At 42.9% G+C, this 23,062-nt stretch overlaps 1 protein-coding gene across 2 annotated transcripts in view; it reads left to right on the top strand.

Annotated features, from left to right (window-relative positions):
* The first annotated feature begins 3,117 nt into the window (after positions 1–3,117).
* The window catches only part of ACER3 (alkaline ceramidase 3), a 54,996-nt gene continuing 35,051 nt past the window's right edge, over positions 3,118–23,062 (top strand). Inside the window, exon 1 of one of the 2 annotated variants that reach the window (XM_060682753.2) lies at positions 3,118–3,645. In XM_060682753.2, the coding sequence (XP_060538736.1) occupies positions 3,543–3,645 (103 nt within the window). In that variant the 5' untranslated portion in view covers positions 3,118–3,542. The remainder of the gene's footprint in view (positions 3,646–23,062) is intronic. The other variant, XM_060682752.2, reaches the window with a different exon arrangement.

Here is a 23,062-nt window from a genome sequence, read left to right as displayed (position 1 = left end):
AATGAATACAACAATTAGAGAGAGAATGGAGAGGGATAGAGGAGAGAAGAGAGGAAGGAGAGAGAGGAAAAGAAAAGGAAAAGGAGAGGAAGAAAGGGGAAACGAGTAGGAGAAAAGGTTAGAAGGGAGGAAGAAGGGAGGGGGGAAGGAGAGAAGGAGAAGGAGAGGAGGAAAGAAGAAAATAGATGGAGAGGGATAAAGGAGAGGAGAGGAAGGAGAGAGGGAAAGAAGAAAGGGAAAAGGAGAGGAAGAAAGGAAATGAGTAGGAGAGAAGGTTAGAAGGGAGGTATGGGGGAAAGGAAGAGGAAGGAGAGAAGGAGAAGGAGAGGAGGAAAGAAAGTAGAAGAGTAGATGGAAGAAGGGAGGGAAAGGAAAGAGAGGAGAGGGAGAAGAAGGATTGTTGTATAAAACAAGGGAGATGAAAAGGTAGAAGAGCAACCCAGAATATAATTGTTTAGGATGACGATTGTATTAGTATGAAAGTTAAAAGGAAAATATGTATGTTAGATAAGAAACTACATTTAAGATACGTTTATGAGGAAAAAAAATAAAAAACTTTTAAAAAATAAACTCATGAGAATGCTACAATGGTTGTAAGTATGAAAAACTGTCATAAATCACTTTTTAAAGGGCTGTTGTAACTTTAAACGGTCACTAAAAGCTATGCTTTGATGGCCATCTGCTGATGTTCCAAAACTTTATGAGAGAAAAATATTCTGAATTTCTCAGGGTTTTGTTTTTTTTTCTCTCGGGGCTTTTGCAAAACATTTGAGTTCAATAATTGTTCGGGAGTTCCATTTATCTGCTCTCTGTATAAAATGATGCTATTTTTTTTTCTCCGGGTTGGATCTTGGCAGCTGGTAGGGTTCCCTCACTGAGAGACAAATGGGATTTCCTGATCCCAAAATCAGTGGAGATCCACTGCCCCCTTCTGGATTGGCCTTGATCGCTCAGCCTTGCATTTTCCACGAATGAACAATGGTGGATAATTAATCAAACACCATGATTTAATTAAGCGGTATTTCTCAACCTAGACCACTTTTAAGACGTGTGGACTTCAACTCCCAGAATTCCCTGGGCCCAACATGGCTGACTGTGGAATTCTGGGAGTTGAAGTCCACATACCAGAAAAATTACTGAAGATGAGAAACGCTACTCTGGAGCGTTTCTAGGTAGTCCTCGACTTACAAGAGTTCATTTAGTGACCGTTGGAAGTTACAACGGCACTGAAGAAGTGACATACGACTGTTTTTCACACTTAACGACTGTTGCAGGATCTCCAGGGTCACGTGATTCAAAATTCAGATGCTTGGCAACTGACTCGTATTTATGATGGTTGCAATGTTCCCGGGGTCACGTGATTCCCCCTTTTGTGACCTCCTGACCAGCAAAGTCAATAGTGAAGGCAGATTCACTTAACAACCGGGTTACTAATTTAACAAGTGCAGGATTCACTTAACGACAGTGGCAAAAAAGGCCGTAATATGGGGCAAAACTCACTTAACCAATGTCTCATTTAGCAACAGAAATTTTGGACTCCGTTGAACCAATTCCCATGGGTCCAAATTTTGATTATATGGCCACAAGGGTGCAGCAGTCAAAAACCAGAAATGGTCATAAGTCACTTTTTTCAATGCCATTGTAACTTCGAATAGTCACTAAACAAACAGTTGTAAATTGAGGACTACATGCACGCATTTGTTTTAAGGCTTAATTAGAATTATTTCCTCTGTCCTTCTGCAACTTTTCTATTCATAGCCAATGTCAGGTCCTGCTTTGCTTGTTACATTTTTATGTACTTCCCATGTAATAACATATATTTTAGCTTTGTCCAAATAAACCAACTTTATATCCCTTCCTTTTGCTTTGAACAATTTTTGTCTATCGAGTTTAAACAAGTTTGTTCACTAATCCCATTAAATAGTGTCTCAGAACTTGACGTAATGTCATTTTCTCTCTTCTCTTCCTCCCTTTTATAAATCCAAAAGGAGACCATTATCCAAGTCGCTATTCTGGTTTCTCGTTTGCACATCCCTTTTAATTATGAAGACATTACTTGGTGTCCTTTGCGTATCCATCTTTTTTCTCTCTATGTCATTAACCATTTTTAAACCCACTTCAGTTTCAGCCTTCTCCAGTAAAACTAGTTCCTCTTCCATAACACCATTTAAATTCAGTTTTATGGCAGCAGATCATCTTAAAAGTAGCTTCTTGGTGCATTGTTCCCAAATATTCTTGAATTCTATCGTATTTTGCTCCATTCTGTATTTGTTGGGTCTCATCTTTAAGTCAAATCTTTAATTCTTTCTGGTTCCTTCTAGCGTGCAAACCTTCAAAATCTCATCATGTTTTCCCCCCCCCAATCAACAGCATTTTGTCACAGAAAGCTTTCTAGCAATATATTAGAATACAGGTAGTCCTCGTCTTACGGCCACAGAGTTTTGCTTCATTTTACGACCTTTCTTGCCACAGCTGCTAAGAGAATCACTGCAGCTGATAAATTAGCAGCACGGTTGTTAAGTGAATCTGGCTTCCCCGTTTTGATTCTGTTCGTCGGATGGTTGCAAAAGGGGATTATCACATGACCCCAGGACACTGCAACCGTCATAAATGTGAGCCAAGCATCTGAATTTGGATCACATGACCGCGGGGGGGATGCTGCAAAGGTGGTGAGAGTGAAAAATGGTCATAAGTCACTTTTTTCAGTACCGTTGTAAATTCGGAAAAAAAATCACTAAAGCAATGTTGTAAATCGAGGACTACCTATATATTCATTTACGGCTACTTCAGCTGTGAGGCTTATCCTTCCATATTTCCCCACCTGCTCCTGAATCATTTAGATATATCACCAATTTTTTTTCTCCAGAAAAAAAAATAATCCTAAAATTAAGTTTTATTCACTTGTGCATCTCATTGGTACCTTAGATTACTGTTTCTCAACCTTGCCAACTTTAAGCCAGTTTGACTTCTAGAGAGAATCCCCCCCAGCTAACATTCGGGAGCCTTTCCCTGACCTCCATGAGGGCTACCACCTTGCGATGCCTGTGAGGCCAATCCTGCTGCATGGAAACCGGCCCCCTCAGGGACCCAGTGAGGATGGAACGCTCAGAGGTCGCTATAGCAACGGCCAGACCCGGCTCTCGGAACCTCGCGAGCGGTTTTCCCCCCCTTTTCCCTCCGTCGCCGTGGCAACGTAGAACCCCCGGCCGGGCAAGCCTCGAAGGCGATTCGTCGCCGGTCGCCGTGGTAACTAGACCACCCCCCCCAACCCCGGCCCGGCAAGCCTTGCGGGCGGTTCATCCCCGGTCGCTATGGCAACGTAGAGCCCCCCCGGCCCGGCATGCTTTGCGAGCCGTTCGCCTTGGTCGCCATGGCGACGTAGAGGCCCTGCCCGCCAGGCCTACCAGGCCGGCCTCCCGCCGCCGCCCCTGCCCCGCCTCAAGCCGGCGGGAAGGCGGGGTCAGCTGGCCCGAGGGCCCCGAAAAAGAGCGGATGCGGCGGCGGGCGCTTCCTTTCCTCCAAGTTCGGCCCTCCGACCGGCCATGGCTCCCGCCGGCGACCGCACCGGCTATTGGGGCCCGCCGACGTCCACCCTCGACTGGTGCGAGGAGAACTACGTCGTGTCCTCCTACATCGCCGAGTTCTGTGAGTTATGGCGGCGGCTGGGTGTGTGTGTGTGTTTGGGGGTCAGGTGTGCCTTCCTTCTTGAAACCCCCCCTCCCCCAGATTGTGGGGCAATGAAGGGGGGGTCGTTAAATTATTGAGGGGGGGCAGTCCCCCTCAGCCTTGAAACGTTGCATGTTTGCAAAGGGGGGCTTGGGGAGAAGCCACCCCTCTCCCAGAGTTTATTTTTTGTGGGGGGGGTGTAGGTTGCCTATAGGAATTGCTTAAGGGGGTCTTTCCCCCCCCATTCTAGATCCTTCCTTCCTCCCCCTCCCCCCATTGTGGAGCTGTGTGTGGGGTGAGGGGGGGAATCTTTGGAAAATAATAATGAGAAGGAGCATAACAAAAGAATTGGAAGGGTCTTTGGAGGTCATCTAGACCAGGGGTCTCCAACCTTGGCCCCTTTAAGACTGGGGGACTTCAACTCCCAGAATTCCTCAGCCAGCTTTGCTGGCTGAGGAATTCTGGGAATTGAAGTCCACCAGTCCACCAGCTTTGCTGAAGTCCACCAGCTTTGCTGGCTGAGGAATTCTGGGAGTTGAAGTCCCCCAGTCTTAAAGGGGCCAAGGTTGGAGACCCCTTGATCTAGGCCAGCGGTCGGTCGCCAACTGGTAGTCCGAAGAAAAATTATGTGCACTTTTTTATATCGCACTAAATATGTGGGAGTCGAAGGGGAGTTGAAGTGACTTGAAATGGGAGGGTGAACTTCAATGGGAGTTGAAAGTCCACCAGTCTTTTTTTTTTTTTTTTTGTAAATTTTTATTGAAAATTATTAAAAAAATACAGGGAAAAAAAAGTATAACAATATGGCTAGAATTGCAGAGAGTAATATAATACATATAGAGAGTTTTAAAGTATCAATTTTCACCTAGAGAAAGTACAAACCTCCATTAAACCAACCCATCCAAAGAAAGAAAAGTTTATCCGGAAGAAAAAAATTCTCAACTGTCATGCAATGCTCCTATAAATATTTACCCGCGTTCGCATTAAGGTTAATATTTTCAGTCTTCTTAAGAATGAAATATGGGGGAGTCGAAGGGGAGTTGAAGTGAGTTGAAATGGGAGGGGGAACTTCATGGGAGTTGAAGTCCCAGTGAACTGGTGGTCCACAGAAAAATTATTTGCAATTTATATATACATATATACATATATACATATATACATATATACATATATACATATATATATATATATATATATATATATATATATATATATATATGTATATATATATATATATATATATATATATATATATATATATATGTATATATATATATGTATGTATGTATGTATATGTATATATAAATTTGATTTATATGCCGCCCTTCTCCGAAGACTCAGGGCGGCTTACAATGCGTTAAGCAGTAGCCTTCATCCTTTTGTATATTTATATTATTGCCCCCACAAACCGGGTCCTCATTGCCCCCACAAACCGGGTCCTCATTTCACCTACCTTAGAAAGGATGGAAGGCTGAGTCAACCTTGAGCCTGGTGAGATTCGAACCTGCAGTAATTGCAGGCAGCTGGTCTTAATAACAGGGTGCTTTAGACCACTGTACTACCAAGGCTCTTGGTATATTGCACTAAATATCTTTTTAAAAATCCACATTAGTGGTCCCTGAGGATTTAAAATTATGAATTCCCTGAGGTCCGAAAGGTTGGTTGACCCCCTGATCTAGACCAACCCGCTGCTCAGGCAGGAGACCCTATAAGTACCATTTCGGACGAGTGGCTGTCCAGTCTTTCCTTAAAAACCCTTCAGCAACGGAGCAACCAAGACTTCTGGTGGAGGCATAGCTGTTCAGAGTAGCAATAACAGAGGTGGAAGGGTCCTTAGAGGTCTTCTAGTCCAACCCCCTCCTGCTCAAGTAGGAGACACCGTATCATTTGAGACAAATGATTGTCTGACCTCTTTTTTGAAAGCCTCCATTGATGGAGCGCCCACAGTTGGAGGCAAGCTATTCAGAATCACAGAGTTGGAAGGGACCTTGGAGGTCATCTAGTCCAACCCCCTGCTCAGGCGGGAGACCCTATACCATTTCAGACAACTGGTTATCCAATCTCTTCTTGAAAACCTCCAGGGACGGAGCACCCACAACTTCTGGTGGCAAGCTGTTCCACTGGTTAATTGTTCTCACTTCCGGGAAATTTCTTCTTAGTTCTAGGGTGTTTCTCTCCTTGATTCCATCTGTTGCTTATTGTCCTGCCTTCTGGTGCTTTGGAGAATAGATTGAGCCCCTTTTGGTAGGGGATTATCTGGGGGGGGGTACCTGCCCCCCCCCAATAGTCATAGAAAGGATTGCAGAAAGGAAGGGTTTGTCTATGTTTCCATTTATTTATTTACTTATTTATTTGGCTCCTTAACACCTTCCAGTGCTTCGAAAAATGAATTTAAAAATTTGAAAAATTTGAACCCTTTCACTCTACGTGCTGGAAAGGTGGAAACTTGTAGTTCTGGATTTCATACAGTACAGCTTAAAAAAAAAAAGAAAATAATAGTGATGCCATTATTACATGTCTTTCCTACAATCGGACCATTAAATTATACAGAGAGTTAATTTTCCCCTTAAAATTTATAAATGGGGCAGACGATTCCAGCAGTCAAAAATTCAAGTTTCCTATCCAACAATGCATGCAGACTCTCAGAGCGACTTCTGGAATTATAGAATATTTTTTTCTATAGGTCAGACAGGAGTGGAAAAGGCCTTCTAATTTCTAATGCAATTTGGGAGCTGAGATTTTTGCAAAAGAATATTGGATTAAACAAAGCTTGAGCAAACGCTGCCATTAAAACTTAAGCTCGGCATGATATTTAAATGTTGCCCCTGCTTTTTCACAAGCAGGTTGTCTACAGTTGTGCATTAAGAAATTCCGCTGATGTGTCTTTACTTTTAAACCTTGCTGATCTGTCTCAGAGGTTTTGAAAAACAAATTAGCCAGCATATCAAAAGCAACACACCCTTATAAATCTCAGAAGGAGTCTTGTAGCATCTTTTCTGACGGGTGCACATTTTACTAACCGGAGTAAGGTTTCGTGAGGGCATACTTCACAGAAACATGGCTTTTAATAAAATATAAGTAGTCCTTGACTTAAGACCACAATTGAACCCAACATTTCTGTTCTAAGTGAAACAGTTGTTAAGTGAGATTTGCCCCATTTTACGACCTTTCTTGCCACAGGTGTTAAATGAATTTAAATTAGTCACACGGTTGTTAAGTGAATCTGGCTTCCCTATTAACTTTGCTTGTCAGAAGGTCACAGAAGGGAATCGCATGCCCCCGGGATACTGCAACCGTCATAAATATGAGGTTTTTTTAATTTATTTATATGCCGCCCTTCTCCGGAGACTCAGGGCGTCTTACAGTGCGTTAAGCAATAGCCTTCATACTTTTGTATATTTATACAAAGTCAGCTTATTGCCCCCACAAACTGGGTCCTCAATTTACCTACCTTAGAAAGGATGGAAGGCTGAGTCAACCTTGAGCCTGGTGAGATTTGAACTCGCAGTAATTGCAGACAGCTGGTGTTAATCACAATGCTATCAGTCTGCTGAGCCACCAGGCCCTTAACACAGTTGGCAAGCGTCTGAATTTTGTTCACGTGCCCATGAGGATACGTTCATAAGTGTGAAAAATGGTCATAAGTCACTGTTTTCAGTACTATTGTAACTTCAAATGGTCGTAAGTTAAGGGCTACCTGTATGTTCATTGGAAAAGATGCTGCCAGAATCCTCCTCTTTATTATTACCATTCCAGGCCATACATCTTTCTACTTCTGCGTTGGCTGCCCTTATCATGTGAGATGTTTGTCACAATCATTCTTTTATGAATGTCACAATCATTCTCACCCCCCCACCCCCCTTAAGAAGAAGATGATGATGATGGACAAGGAGAAAATGAAGCAAAATACTCCTAAAAATTATTTCATTTAGCCATTCCAAAAATTACATCTTGACAAAGGATCAAACATTTATACAGATTCCAATGTCATTATGAAGGTACCCAAAGTAAGTTAGGAAACTGTCTTGTGGGATAACACAAGCTGTGAATCTTAAACTTGCTGAAGATGTTTGATATGAGCAAATCACATTCCAGATAGCCATATTTTATTATTTACCAAAAAATATGTTATTACAATATATCTGTTTCTATTACTGTCCTCGTCCTATTGCTGCCCTTGATATAATAAGGAAATTTCTGGGGTAGGATCCAGCGCAGGAGTCAGCAACCTGTGGCTCTGGAGCCGCATGTGGCTCTTTCACCCCTCTACTGTGCCTCCCTGTCACTCAAAATATGCGTCACAGCCGCCAACATGTGATACCCGCCGGCACGTGATTATTTAGCTTTTCAACCCCCGGTAGGCCAACCATGGATAAATCCAAGAAAAGAAAAGTTTCAGAAGAAAACAGAACATTTAATGCAACGACAGATGCTAGTTTTGTGGCTGCTTAAGAAATAGTCAGGCACGGGAAGGGTTTTGTGGCTCCCGGTGTTTTCTTTTCTGTGGGAAACGGGTCCAAATGGCTCTTTGAGTGTTTTAAGGTTGCAGACCCCTGATCCAGCGAGTTTGGAGAATGCCACCTTTTATGGACATTAAGAGAGGGAAATTTCATATACTTTATGGCTACATATACCAAGCTCCATTTTCACATCCAAGGTACTTGTTCTCTGTTCTTCCAATGGATGAACACGTTACGTGTTATGTACTTGGCACAGATGCCACAGAAGCGAGATGTCAAATTATTTTTCATGGACGGGTCCTTCAGACTCGTGCAGTCCTTAGTTTTCTTCCTCCCATTTCTGCTTTGCGCAGATGACAAGTTTGTTGTTGTACTCAGGTGAGGGCAGCGTTGGTGGAGCACCAACTTTAGGTATTCCCCTCGAGGCACAGAGGTGAAATGTGGGATGGCTGAGACGATTAATCTAGCGATCTAGCGATCAAAGCGGTGCAACGAAAAAGAACAAATTCTACCAAGCGGTCTTTTTCTGTAATCTCGATGTAGATCTCAGGTACTTATTGGGCAACCAGCATTGTACATGTGGAAGCTTGTGATGTCCTAATATGCGGTCATTGAATCAATAAGCACACGGTCGAGGCAAGGAACAATCTCTGAGAATCCAGACTTGGCAAGGAGAACCACCCAACCTTCCTATTTTAATAAAGATGCATAATTGCCAGTACTATTTTTAATACCGGGCGGGGGAGCCAGTTTGGTTAAAGTGCTGAATTACATTAAACCTGGGAGATTTCATCCTGCTTTAGGCATGTGGGAAGCCAGCTGGGTGACTTTCTAGGCTGATCCGTTTCTCTTAACCCTAGGAAGAAGGCAAACGGCAAGCTCCATCTGGAAAAAAAAAATGTTGCCAAGAAAACCGCATGGGCTTGTCGGTGCTGCCTGACTTGAAAACGCACCTGTACAAAAAGTCGCTTCAGGCTGCGCTTAAACGTGGTGCGATTTTTGGACTGCCTTGCAGAATTAAGAAATTAGATGAACAGCAAATACACGGAGAGGGAGATCTAATTGATAGCGGAGGACGTTTGGTACGCAGTGCCTCATCCGCTTTCTCCCAGCGCTTACTGCTTGTGGTTGTTACTATTTTTAAGCCCAAGTCAAGCGGGAGTGGGCTGTTGCAACCTGGGCAGGCGCCCTCAAAAATGCGGCGCGTGCCAGCCAAGTACGTAATACCACCTGGAATTTGATTATCTCACTTGTCCCTTTATTGCTAGGGTTAGGCTCTTGGCAGAGCGAGTCTCACCCTGGAATTGCAGGCAGGGGCAAGGGGTTATGTGCCAGTCTTCCTCATTGAGCCTTGATAGTACAGTGGTTTAATGCACCCTGTTATTAACACAGCTGCCTGCAATTTCTGCTGGTTCGAATCTCTCCAAGGCTCAAGGTTGACTCAGCCTTCCATCCTTTCTAAGGTAGGTGAAATGAGGACCCAGTTTGTGGGGGCAATAAGCTGACTTTGTATAAAATATACAAAAGAATGAAGGTTATTGCTTAACGCATTGTAAGCCGCCCTAAGTCTCTGGAGAAGGGCGGCATATAAATCAAATTTTAAAAAAAATTGTGGAGACAGAAAAGGACTTGTTTTTGCCACAGAGGGAGCTGAGGTCAAATGCCCTAAAGGTACATCAAAGAGAGAGCCAGTTTTGCTTAGCGGTTAAACTGCTGGCCTAGAAACCAGGAGACCGTGAGTTCTAGTCCCACCATGAACTGAAAAAACTGCCTGGGTGACTTTGACCCAACTACCAGGAGGCGGTGAGTTCTAGTGCCACCTTAGGTATAAAAGCAGCTGGGTGACTTTGGCCCAACCACCAGGAGACGGTGAGTTCTAGTCCTGCCTTCAGCATGAAATCCAGCTGGGTGACTTTGGGCCAATCACCAGGAGACTGTGAGCTTTTATTTATTTATATATATATATGCTGCCCTTCTCCAGAGACTCAGGGCGGCTTACAACGCATTAAGTAATAGCCTTCATACTTTTGTATATACCTGCTTAGTAGGGCTTTCGGGCCCCCCCTAAGCGGTGTTCTTTTTTATACAAAGTCAGCTTATTGCCCCCACAATCCGGGTCCTCAATTTACCTACCTCGGAAGGATGGAAGGCTGAGTCAACCTTGAGCCTGGTGAGATTCGAACTTGCAGTAATTGCAGGCAGCTGGTGCTACTTAACAGCACTTTAGTCTGCTGCGCCACCAAGGCATTGACTGTTTCCCTATGATTATCATTAAGTGTTGTACCTTAATGATTCTTGACAAATGTATCTTTTCTTTTATGTACACCAAGAGTGTATGCACCAAGACAAATTTCTTGTGTGTCCAATCACACTTGGCCAATAAAAAAATTTGTTCTGTTCTGTTCTATTCTATTCTATTCTATTCTATTCTGTTCTGTTCTGTTCTGTTCTGTTCTGTTCTGTTCTGTTCTATTCTGTTCTATTCTGTTCTATTCTGTTCTATATATTAGAGTAGCGGTCCACAACATTTGCGGCTTAATGGCCCAGCTGTCGGGGATGGGGAACTGAGCCTCCTCTCTCGGCCCGGTTCCAAATAGGCCGGGGTGTGGTAGTGGGCTGCAGCCTGGGATTTGGGGACCCCCGTATTAGCAGGATTTCGTTGACAAAATTATTAAAACAACTCAAAGTCTTGATACAGCTGTTCATATAACCATTTTAATACACTGCATTTTTCGGAGTATAAGTATATAAAACCTTAGTTTTGGGGGAGGAAAATAAGAAAAAAGCTGATTGGCAGGAGGATCGGCCTCCCGGAATACCCCCAATCAGCTGTTCCCAGAGGTGAATTTTAGCAACAGGTTCCTTGGTTGTGAGCTCTGTGCCTTGATTTTTTTTCCCCTGCCTCTGAAACTTCTGAAACTCTGTTTCAGAAAAAACTTTTTTTCCTGCCTCTGAAAGCCTCCGAAACAGAGCTTCAGAAAAAAGCCCCTGAACCTCTGTTTGGAGGCTTCTTTTCTGATGCTTTTTTCAATCTCTGAAACCTCCGTTTGAGAGGCTGGGCGGGACTACATTCAGAGTAAAAGACACACCCAGATTTTCACCCTCTTTTTGGGGGGAAAAAGGTGTGTCTTATATTCCGAAAAATGCAGTATCTAACATAAATATTCTTCGCTGGCTTCCTTTGTCTGTGATCATCGTTCCTTGCTTGATAATGGATTATTTTGAAGTGGGAGATATACATACATACATACATACATACATACATACACACACACACACACACACACACACACACACACACATATATATATATATATATATATATATACACTCTCTCCCTCCCTCCCTCTGTCTCTTCCCCCTTTTTTAATACTCTTTTTGGTCCACGCCCACCTGCCTGAGAATTACATCACTGGTCTTAATTCCCAATCTGACATTAAATTCCAGATTGACTTCCATTATGTCTTTCTGGAAGTAAATCTTTCCTGTGATTTTACTACCCACCCCATAATATAGGAGATTGTGTGTTATAATCCCACTTTAGGCATGAAAGCGTCTGGGTGATTTTAGGCCAATCACCAGGAGACTGTGAGTTCTAGTCCTGCCTTATGTGTTGTGGCTCCATTACCTGAGCCTGTGTCATCGGCAGGAGAGGACTCTGAGAGTGAAGGAGAGGAGTTGGCAAGGCCTCCCTCTCCAGGACCCTCCTCTTTGGCAATGCCTTCAGTGTCCACTGAAGGGCAAGAGATAGGGCTGGGGCCAAGCACGTCCACGCAGCCACAGGTGGACAGTGATGAGAGTAATGAGTCTTGGCTGGATCCACACCAGCGTCGCAGTGATAAGCGCGCGCAACAGAAGAAAAGGCATGCCCGAGATTAGGCTGAGTCACTGGATCACACCCCACAGGATAGAAAAGGGAGCGTGGTGGCCAGTCAAACCTTGTGACGAACAAAGCTGAAAGCTTCCACGCCATTCTGCATTGCCGGACTTTTGCTATAGACTTTGCTGGATTATCTCTGGACTTGATTGAGACTATAATTATTGAGCATTTTACTTTGATGTACCAGAAGCGGAGAGAAGTTATCTCTTCCCTTCGTGAGTAATAAACTCTTGGCAGGCAGCCACTAGGTTGCTGCCAAGTTCCGTTATCATAAGGAAAAGGATTTTGTCGGCTGGTTTGGTTTTTAACTCTTGGACGTCTGTTGGTGTGTGTGCGTGTGGGACGGGGACAGAACATTATGCACGAAAGCTGGCTGGGTGACTTTGGGCCAATCACCAGGAGACAGTGAGTTCTAGTCCCACCTTATACACAAAAGATGGCTGGATTTTGGGCTAGTCGCTTTTTCTCAGTCCAAGTCACCATACAGGGTAGTTGTTGTATATTTCTCCATGGAGGAAGGAGTATTACCTACGTTCACTGCCCGTGGTTACTTATAAAGGAATAAAGGCAGGAGATAAATACAATATAAAGAAATAAATAGCATTAATACTTGTGGTTCAGCTACACTAGATTGGACTTTTAGTGAGTAGCCACAACAGCAGTTCAACAGCTGGGCATGTCCTGATGTGACCTTTTCTACACTTGTGTTGAAAAAGCAGAAGGATACCAGCAATGTTGATGCTTCTACTTTTTTAAAAATTCTTTATTTTTGGTCCACGCCCACCTGCCTGAGAATTACATCACTGGCCTTAACAAGACGTCCTATGTATCTTCTGCTCCACAGCTGCTCCACAACCTTTAGAAAGGGAAGTTCTCATATAGCTTTGGTGGTTCATGAACCATAAGATTTTTGCATCTCTGGAAGTAAGACGTGAAGTTTTCACGTACTCTTAATCTGCATACGAACAGCTGGCACAGTTCATGCATAGGAAATCCAGCGCTAGCGGAGTTTTGAGAGATGGAATTAGCAAACAGCTTTTGAGACGTTTTTCGCCTTTTATTTTTTTTTCCCCAGAGAAATGGCTTGGTCTGCAGTTTTGCTTCTCTCATAGTTCAACTCCTTTTTACGTGTGAAGTGTACCAAATATAGACTGAGCATTCTGAGAAAGGATTGCAGCCTTGAGTTTTCACTGTTTGGTAATCCCACCTTCAGTTTTCATTTCGTCACCTTTAATTCATTTAAAATAATTAGGGTGTTAAAATGAGCGCAATACACTTGAATGCTAAATCTAAAGGTGCATTAGCAAGATGGATAAGATAACATTTATTGACATTTTTTTTTACTGTGAGCACACTGGCCCACATTAGAAATGAAATCCTGTTGCCTGCTCTTAAAAGAAAGTTTATCTACCCATACATAACACATACACATACTACATACATACATACATACATACATACATACATACATACATATATACATACATACATACAGAACTGAAGAAGCTTCTTGGATGAGAAATGAACATTTTCTGGGGAAAAAAAGTCCAGTTGCCTTTTGAAAAAGCACCTTTGGGACAACCATGACGTGGAACAATTGAGAATCTCAAAAGACATTTATTGGGGAATTATATTACACTACGGCGGTGCAAAAATGCTTAATTCCCCATCTTGTTAAGTCTATCTGCAAACTGCTGTTCCTAACATTCCTCTGTATCACAGATCAGGCTGGATGGGTGTGGATGCTTTTTTCTTGACTGTTGCAAATATGATTAGCAGCGGATTCCATCCTTGTGTCAAACTTCCTAGGGCTGAGAGAAAGCAACTGGCCCAAGGCCATCCAGTTGGCTTCACGCCCAAGGTGGGGCTAGAACTCCCAGGCACCTGGTTTCTAGTCTGATAACCTTCACAACTACATCAAATTGGTTCTCAAGTTATCCTTACCTATTTTAATTTTGTGTCTCTCTGTGCGTGCATGCCTTCGAGTCAAGTGTTGATTCCTGATGACTGTCTGGAGCAGAAGTCTCCAACCTTGGCAACTTTAAGCCTGGAGGACTTCAACTCCCAGAATTCCCCAGCCAGGCTGGGGAATTCTGAGAGTTGAAGTCCGCCAGGCTTAAAGCTGCCAAGGTTGAAGACTCCTGGTCAGGAGTAGTCCTTGCAGTTTTCTTGGCCAGGGTTTTCCGAAGTGGTTTGCCATTGCCATCTTCCTAGGGCGGAGAGACAGAGACTGGCCCAAGGTCATCCAGCCTAAGGCAGGACTAGAACTCCCAATCTCCCGGTTTCTAGACAATGCCTTAACATGACACCATACTGACACTCTCATTCTTACCTGTCCTGCTGTTGAAATAGGAGTTCGTCCCCCTGTCTCAATCCAGGTTTTGCCATAGATACTCACTCACCTGACTTCTTCGGGCAAATATCGATTGTCCTAATGGCTACATAAGGCTTTATCCATTTTGAAGCTCTCTTTACTAGTGCCAAAATAAGGATGGAATAACTACTTTTAAGCCCAGCACAGCGAAGGACTAGAAACCTAGCTTATTCGTGGTCTGAAGATGAGTTGAAGGCAGTCTTGCTGTGACAAGGGCAGAATTTTTTTTTTTTTTTTGCCATGGTATGTTTCAAATACAACTAGGGAAGGCTTCTAAGACCAGGAAGGAAATCCAAAATGAGAATTGCTGATTGTGGGAAACAGAGTCAGACTTCATTTCTTCTCGGAGATCAGCAAACACTTGCGTGGACCCTTCAGATGCCACATGGGGAAATTCCCTGCCAGCATATTTGAAGAGGCTGATCTGTATCTCTGGAATTGAGTCCTTCCCTCACCTCTCTTCATTCCTACCATTCATTGCTCTGGTTAAGTGGCGTAATTTACCAATATATGGGGTGATCCATATGGGGAGTAACAGGCTTCAACTCAACCCTTCCAAGACCGAGTGGCTGTGGCTTCCGGCGTCCCGATATAGCCAGCTGGTGCCATCGCATATTTCTTTTTAAAATTTTAAATTTTGTATTGGTATGTGTTTTAGTTCCGGCTGTGCACTGCCCTGAGTCCACTAGGAGAAGGGCGGGATATAAATTGAATAAAATAAATAAATAAATAAATAAAGGAGCAAAAGTACAACAACCACAAGAAATCTTTAAATCTTGGATTAATTGGCATTTCTGTGTGAACAATGGTAACCACCCCATTCTGACGAGTTCTTATTGCATAAATATCGTTCTGGGAGTTTAATAGAACATTGTGCATATGAGGGCAGAAAAACCAAAGATAGATAATTGTTTCAGTGCTTCCTCCATTTATTTCTCCCTGACTTCTTTGAAACCCTTCTCCCTTTCATCCCAAATATATTTATTTGGTGCTTTGTGTGGGTTGTGTATGGATACAGGTTGTCCTTGCTTAATGACCGATTGCTTAGCAATAGCACTTAGACTTATGTACGGTTTCATTGTGCTTTACTGCCCTCTCTAAGCTGAATAACAGAGTTCGAAGGGACCTTTTAGTCAGGAAACCTGCTGTCCCACTGCTCAGAAAACCCTATCCCATTTCAGGCAAATGGCTGTCCAATCTCTTCTTAAAAACTTCCAGTGTTGGAGCACCCACAATTTCTGGAGGCAAGCTGTTCCACTGGTTAATTTTTCTCACTATGAGAAAATTCTTCCTTAGCTCTAAGTTGCTTCTCTCCTTGATTAGTTTCCATCCGTTGCTTCTTGTCCTGCCTTCGGGTGCTTTGGAGAATAGCTTGACTCCCCTCTTGTTTTGTTTTCGTTTTTATTGGATTTATATACCGCCCTACTCCCGAAAGACTCAGGGCGGTGAACAGCCACAGAATAAAACACATAAATACAAAAATTTAAAATAGAATAAAAACGAATTAAATAATTTGGCTGAGACAAATTTAAAATACCCAATAATTTAAAAACAAATTAAAATTTACATTTAAAAGGGGAAAAGAATTAGGCCAGGCTTCTTTGGGGCAACCCCACAGAGATATTGGAAGATGCTATCATGTCCCCACTAGTCCTTCTTTTCCTTTAACTAGACATACCCAGTTCCAGCAACTGTTCTTCATATGTTTTAGCCTCCAGTGCCTTAATCATTTTTGTTGCTCTTCTCTGTACTCTGGAAAGAGTCTCAACGGTTTTACAGAATCAGCCTATTGCCCCCAACAATCTGGCTCTTCATTTTACCGACCTTGGAAGGACAGAAGGCTGAGTCAACCTTGAGCCGGTCAGGATCGAACTGCTGGCAATGAGCAGTTAGCCTCCAATGCTGCATTCTAACCACTGCGCCACCACGGCTTAGCAATCATTTAAACTTACAAAAAAAACCCAAAAGCTTCTTAACAACCTGATTCCGGAGTTCCGATCTCTACACATAACCCCAGTGTCACATGACCACATTTCGGACACTTGACAATTTACTCACTTTTACAGCCAATTGCAGGATTCTGCAGTCAGAGGGCTGTGATGTACAACATTATTTGCCGATTTCTGGTCTTTGGGGAAACTTGTCCAGAGAACGTATCACACAACCATTTTTTGAAATTCGAAATTGATGGCTTTTACGCGTAGTCCTCGACTTACAACCATAATTGAGCCTAAAATTGCTGTTACTAAGCAAGGCAGTTGTTAGCTGAGTCTTGCCCCATTTTACGACCTTTCTTGCCACCGTTGCTAAGTGAATCTGGCTTCCCCGTTGACTTGGCTTGCCAGAAGATCACAAAAAACCCTACCGAGCTCCGGACGGCTCCTGATCTCCGCTCCTTCCGTCAGGACTTGAAGACTTGGCTTTTCAAACAAATAAGCTGAGACTGATTCCGGGCTTTATTATTTACTACTAATTAATTATTTGGATTAAATTATGATTTTATTGTACTTGTTTCTTAACTTGTGTTTGCTGCCCTGAGTCCTTCGGGAGAATGGCGGCATATAAATACATGTAATAAATAAATTAAATAAATAAAAGTGGGATCGCGTGACCCCGGGAGACTGCAAGCATCACAAATAGGAGTCAGTTGTCGTAAGTCGAAGACTACAGTTTTGGCAAAGAGATCAAAAGCAGTCCCGAGTCCTTTTAAAGGTCTTCCGCTTAGCGCCCATTGGGGCACCCTCCCAGTTGCTCAAACAAGGCACCACGTTTAATGTGCAGTATGCATCTACTCCTTCGTCTAAGCCAGTGTTGCTCAACCTTGGAAGCTTGAAGATGGGTGGACTTCAACTCCCAGAATCCCCCAGCCAGCAACGCTGGCTGGGGGATTCTGGGAGTTGAAGTCCACCCATCTTCAAGCTTCCAAGGTTGAGCAACACTGGTCTAAGCAGTCCTAAATTGCATTAACGGAAGGATACAATCAAGATCAAGGGAGGTACTAATACCACTCTATAAAGCCTTAGTAAGACCACACCTAGAATCCTGCATCCAGTTTTCATCACCACACTATAAATAAGATGTTGAGACTCTAGAAAAAGTGCAGAGAAGAGCAAGAAAGATGATTAGGGAGACTGGAGGCTAAAACATACGATGAACGGTTGCAGGAACTGGGCCTGGCTAATCTAGTGAAGAGAAGGACCAGGGGAGACCGCGTAAAGAAGAAAAGTGAAACTCGTAGTAAAAATGAGATATACAAAAATGATCCCCATGTCAGTTAATCCTTAGTTGGGTAACCTTTAGGATGAATTACGGCCTTACAACGTCTTCCCACGGAGTGAACCAAGTCTTTGAGTTCTGCAGCTGTTCCAATGTGAAACCAAGATGGAATGATGGCTTCTATTAACTGGGTTTTATTGCTGGGTTGCTTGTAACTAACAAGTTTCTTTAGTCGGCTCCATAGATTTTCCATTGGGTGAAGGTCTGGGCTATTCCCAGGCCATTCCAGCAGTGGAATAGGATTATTTTGAAACTCCCAAAAATATCAAGATCAAGGGAGGTACTAATACCACTATATAAAGCTTTAGTAAGACCACACTTAGAATACTGCATCCAGTTTTCATCACCACACTATAAAAAAGCTGTTGAGACTCTTTCTAGAGTGTAAAGAAGAGCAACCAGGATGATGAGGGGACTGGAGGCTAAAACATACAATGAACGGTTGCAGGAACTGGGCCTGGCTAGTCTAGTGAAGAGAAGGACCAGGGGAGACAGGAGAGCATCTTCCAATATTCGAGTGGCTGCCACAGAGAGGAGGAAGGGGGTCAAGCTATTTTCCAAGGTCCCCGAACGCCAGACAAGGAATAACGGATGGAAACTGACCAAGGAGAGATTCAACCTGGAAATAAGGAGGAATTTTCTGACAGTGAGAACAATCAACCCATGGAACAGAAGTTGCCTTCAGAAGTTGTGGGAGCTTCATCCCTGGAGGCTTTCAAGAAGAGACTGGACTGCCCTTGGTCAGAAATGGTGTAGGGTCTCCTCCTTGGGGGGGTGGGGGGTTGGACTAGATGACCCACAAGGTCCCTTCCAGCTCTGTTCATCTGTTAATCTCCTCTAAGAGTACAGCGGACCCCATACTTGACAAGAGTGGCAGTGTGGCATGGATGGAAAGTGTGTGGGCCGTGTCTCGGAGCGACAAGGAACGTTTGTTTTTAGACAGCCGTGTCAGCGTTTTTTCTTCACGCCCTTTATCTCTGCAATACCAGCGGGCACCTCTTCCCGTCCAACCGTTTCTTACAAGTCCACAAATAGAATAGAATATTCTTTATTGGCCAAGTGTGATTGGGCACACAAGGAATTTGTCTCCGGTGTATAAGCTCTCAGTGTACATAACAAGCAACCAGTGATAAATCATGACCGCAGTCATAAAATACTATCATCATCAATCGTAAGATCCACCACTCAGTGATAGTCATAGGATACTAAATAAGCAGTCGACATAAATCATGGGTTTCCCCATTGACTTTCTTTGTCAGAAGGTCGCAAAAGGGGATCACATGACCCTGGGATACAGCATCCGTCATAAATGTGAGTCAGTTGCCAAGCCTCCGAATGTAAATCACGTAACCATGAGGATGCTGCAACGGGCATAAGTGTGAAAAATGGTCATAAGTCATTTTTTTCAATAATAATGTCACTTCCAACAGTCACTTTAGTATCTTAAGGCCACGCTTGGAATCCTGCATCCAGTTTTGGTCGCCACGATGTAAAAGAGATGTGGAGACTCTAGAAAGAGTTGCAGAGAAGAGCAACAAAGAGGATTAGGGGACTGGAGGCTAAAATATACGAAGAACGGTTGCAGGAACTGGGTATGTTTAATGAAAAGAAGGATTAGGGGTGACGTGATAGAAGTCTTCTTATATTTGAGGAGCTGCCCCAAAGAAGAGGGAGTCAAGCTATTCTCCAAAGCAGGACAAGAAGCAATGGATGGAAACTAATGAAGGAGAGAAGCAACCTGGAACTAAGGAAAAATTTCCTGACAGTGAGAACAATTAATCAGTGGAACTACTTGCCACCAGAAGTTGTGAATTCTCCAACACTGGAAGTTTTTAAGAAGATGTTAGATTACCATTCGTCTGAAGTGGTGTAGGGATTCCTGCCTAAGCAGGGCGTTGGACTAGAAGACCTCCAAGGTCCCTTCCAACTCGGTTATTCTATTCTAAAAAATACCAAGTGTAAGTCGAAGAATACCTGTACTAGATAACTTCACTTACAAGAAGCCGGCCTTTCTTCTTTCTCGGTTTTAGAATATTTATGGCTTTTGAGATAAGGCTCAAAAACTGGATTTAACCTTGCAATATAGTTGAAAGCCAGTGTATTTTGAAATAAATGCAGTATTTTATAGCCGGACTGATTATTACTATATTTTGCTCCAAGCTGTAAGATGCGAATTCATGAGCGATTCCATCCAGAACACCCGGTGATGATGCTATTTATACATGAATGTGAATTTTTTGTTTCGTTCTGATGCTAGAATATTTTGTAGTGGCACGCTATATTTGTTTAATTTTATATGGGGATCGTTAGTTGGTTGATCGTTTTGTTTTTGGCTGCCGGCTGCCCAGAGTCACATTGCATGAACTGGGCAGCCTTATAAGCCTTAAACAAACAAACAAAAAAAAGTTTCTAAATTTAAATTTAAACTGCTTCAAACGATGAGTAACCGGTTCTGTCAGCCAAACATCTACGTATTAGCCTCCTAAAGCATCATTGTTCAATCCTTATCTCTCGATGGGCTGGACAGCTCACCGTGGTGTAAGGAGCTGATGATCTTGTGCCCTTGTTCGATTGCTGTTGTGGCTTTGTTGTGTTGTTGCGGTTGAGCTCTCTGAGCCTGAGTTGTTTTCCTGCACGATTGCATTCCCAGTCTAGGCGACAAGTATAATTCAGCTTTTTTTCTCTCTCTTATCGCCCCGTGACACCTTTTCTATTTTGACAAGCTAGCGTAGAAGTGGGTGCCGAGCTGGGTAACGAAACGTTTGTTGGCAGAGGAACCCAGTATAGGTAGTCCTCGTCTTACGACCACCATTGAGGCCAGCAATTTCTGATGCTAAGCGAGACAGTTGTTAAGTGAGCTTGGCCCCATTTTTACAACTTTTCTTGCCGCAGCTGTTCAGTGAATCACCACAGTTAAGTTAGTAGCAACAGGAATAGCAGTTAGATTTATATACCGATTCACAGTGCTTTCACAGCCCTATTATAAGAGATGTACAGAGTCAGCCTCTTGCCCCCAACAATCTGGGTCCTTGTTTTACTGACCTCAAAAGGACGGAAGGCTGAGACAACCTTGAGCCTGGTGAGAATTGAACTGTCCGCAGTCGGCAGAATTAGCCTGCAATACTGCATTCTAACCACTGTACCTCCATAGCTCAAGTAACACGGTTGTTAAGTGAACTTGGCTTCCTCATAGACTTTGCTCCTCCGAAGGTCGCAAAAGCGGATCCCATGACCTCACTGCAACCCTCATAACCTCAGTAGTGGCCAAAAGAGCCTTGGTAGTACAGTGGTCTAAGGCACCCTGTTATTAAGCTGGTTATTAAGAACAGCTGCCTGCAATTACTGCAGGTTCGAATCTCGCCAAGGCTCAAGGTTGACTCAGCCTTCCATCCTTTCTAAGGTAGGTAAATTGAGGACCCAGTTTGTGGGGGCAATAAGCTGACTTTGTATAAATATACAAAAGGATGAAGGCTATTGCTGAGCACATTGTAAGCCGCCCTGAGTCTCCGGAGAACGGCGGCATATAAATCAAATTAAAAAAAAAAAATTGTGGAAATCTTTTGGGAAAAGTATATTTTTTAAAACTAGCTAATGACACCACTTTTATTTGGGAGTAGTACCCTAAAATTATATATCAATAGAAAGATAATGTAATCAAGAATGTAATGCAATAACTTTGATGAAGTATTTGCTATTAGAATAGCAGTTACAGTATAAAGAAGAAAAGGAAAACTCATAGAAAAAAATGAGATCTACAAAAATTATCACCATTTGCGCAAAGATGGAAAACAGAGAAAAATCCCTATGGAGGAAGAAATAATTAAGAAAATATTGGATTGTGCAGAAATGAATAGATTGACCTTGATACTTAAAGAAAGAGAGGAATCGAATATTTTCAGATATGGGGGCAATTTTATTATTGGTTGGAGAAGAGAGATGTATAGAGTAATACTGTAAAGAAAAGAGGGGAGAAATGTTATAACAAATGAAATGAGAAATATTAAGAAATGAGAAATAATTGAGTAGGGCGAAGACACAAAAGATGCATTCAGATGATGCACTGATGGTTTGATTATGTATTGTATGTTTGTCTATAAAAATAAAAAACTTTTTTGCCAAAAAAAATGATCCCCATGTCAGTTAATACTTAGTTGGGTAACCTTTAGCATGAATTACGGCCTTACAACGTCTTCCCATGGAGTGAACCAAGTCTTTGAGTTCTGCAGCTGTTCTAATGTGAAACCAAGGTGCAATGATGGCTTCTATTAACTGGGTTTGATTGCTGGGTCGCTTCTGACTAACAAGTTTCTTTAGTCGGCTCCATAGATTTTCAATTAGGTGAAGGTCTGGGCTATTCCCAGGCCTTTCCAGCACTGGAATATCATTATCTTGAAACTCCCACCTAAAAAAGTGGTGTTATTAGCCATCAAGCCTCAAAAATATACTTTTTTCCAAAAAATTTCCACAATTTTGGCCACTACTGTATGAATCAGTCGCCAGGCATTTTACACAGTGGGATGTTGCAACGATTGTAAGTGTGAAAAACAGTGATGTAAACTTTTTTTAGTGCCGTGTCTGAACGGTCATTAAATGAACTGTCGTAAGAAGGACGACCTGCCAATCGTTCAGTCAGTCCTGAGCTTCAACCATTCTCTACAGTTGCCTGTTTAGGTAGGTAGGTAGGTAGGTAGGTAGGTAGGTAGGTAGGTAGGTAGGAAGGAAGGAAGGAAGGAAGGAAGGAAGGAAGGAAGGAAGGAAGGAAGGAAGGAAGGAAGGAAACTTGCATCAATGCAAGTTTGAAAGACAATGGCATTTCTTGCTCAATCCAGTAAATAACTTGTTCCTGCGGCATTTTCCTCCCAGGGTTTTTATCCGCTTAGAGCTTGTTGAATGTCAGGTCAATGGCTAATTGACTTTGGAGTTAATTATACCATCCTAGATAGCTGGATGCTAGCTTTCTCCATCCACCGCCCACAAGCATGAATTCACAAGGAGTTGTGAGTGCACTGAGTTGCTTAGTGTAGCTATTTGAAAAGTGTTTGTCATCAGAATTCAACAAGGGGTGGAAGCACAGAGGTGTACATTAGATGTGCATAATCTCTTGATTCCCAGGATTGGACAACGTTGTGGTTTTATTATTTTTATTCGATTTTTTAAAAAAAATCCCTGCTGTTCTATACAGGTAGACCTCAACAACCACAATTGAGCCCAATCTTCCTGTGGTTAAGTGGTTAAGCGAACCTTGCTCCATTTTACGACCTTTCTGGCCAGGTTTGTTAAGGGAATCACTGCAGTTGCTAAGCGAGTAACACCATTGTTTAAGGTGGCTTTGCTCGTCAAAAGGTCGCAAAAGAGGACCCCTTGACCACAGGACACAGCGACAGTCATAAATATGGCTCAGTTGCC

This window comes from Pantherophis guttatus, chromosome 5 (genome assembly GCF_059756535.1).
Source record: "Pantherophis guttatus breed Tessera chromosome 5, ASM5975653v1, whole genome shotgun sequence".
NCBI lineage: Eukaryota > Metazoa > Chordata > Lepidosauria > Squamata > Colubridae > Pantherophis > Pantherophis guttatus.
This window is presented reverse-complemented; position numbering and strand designations above follow the sequence as displayed.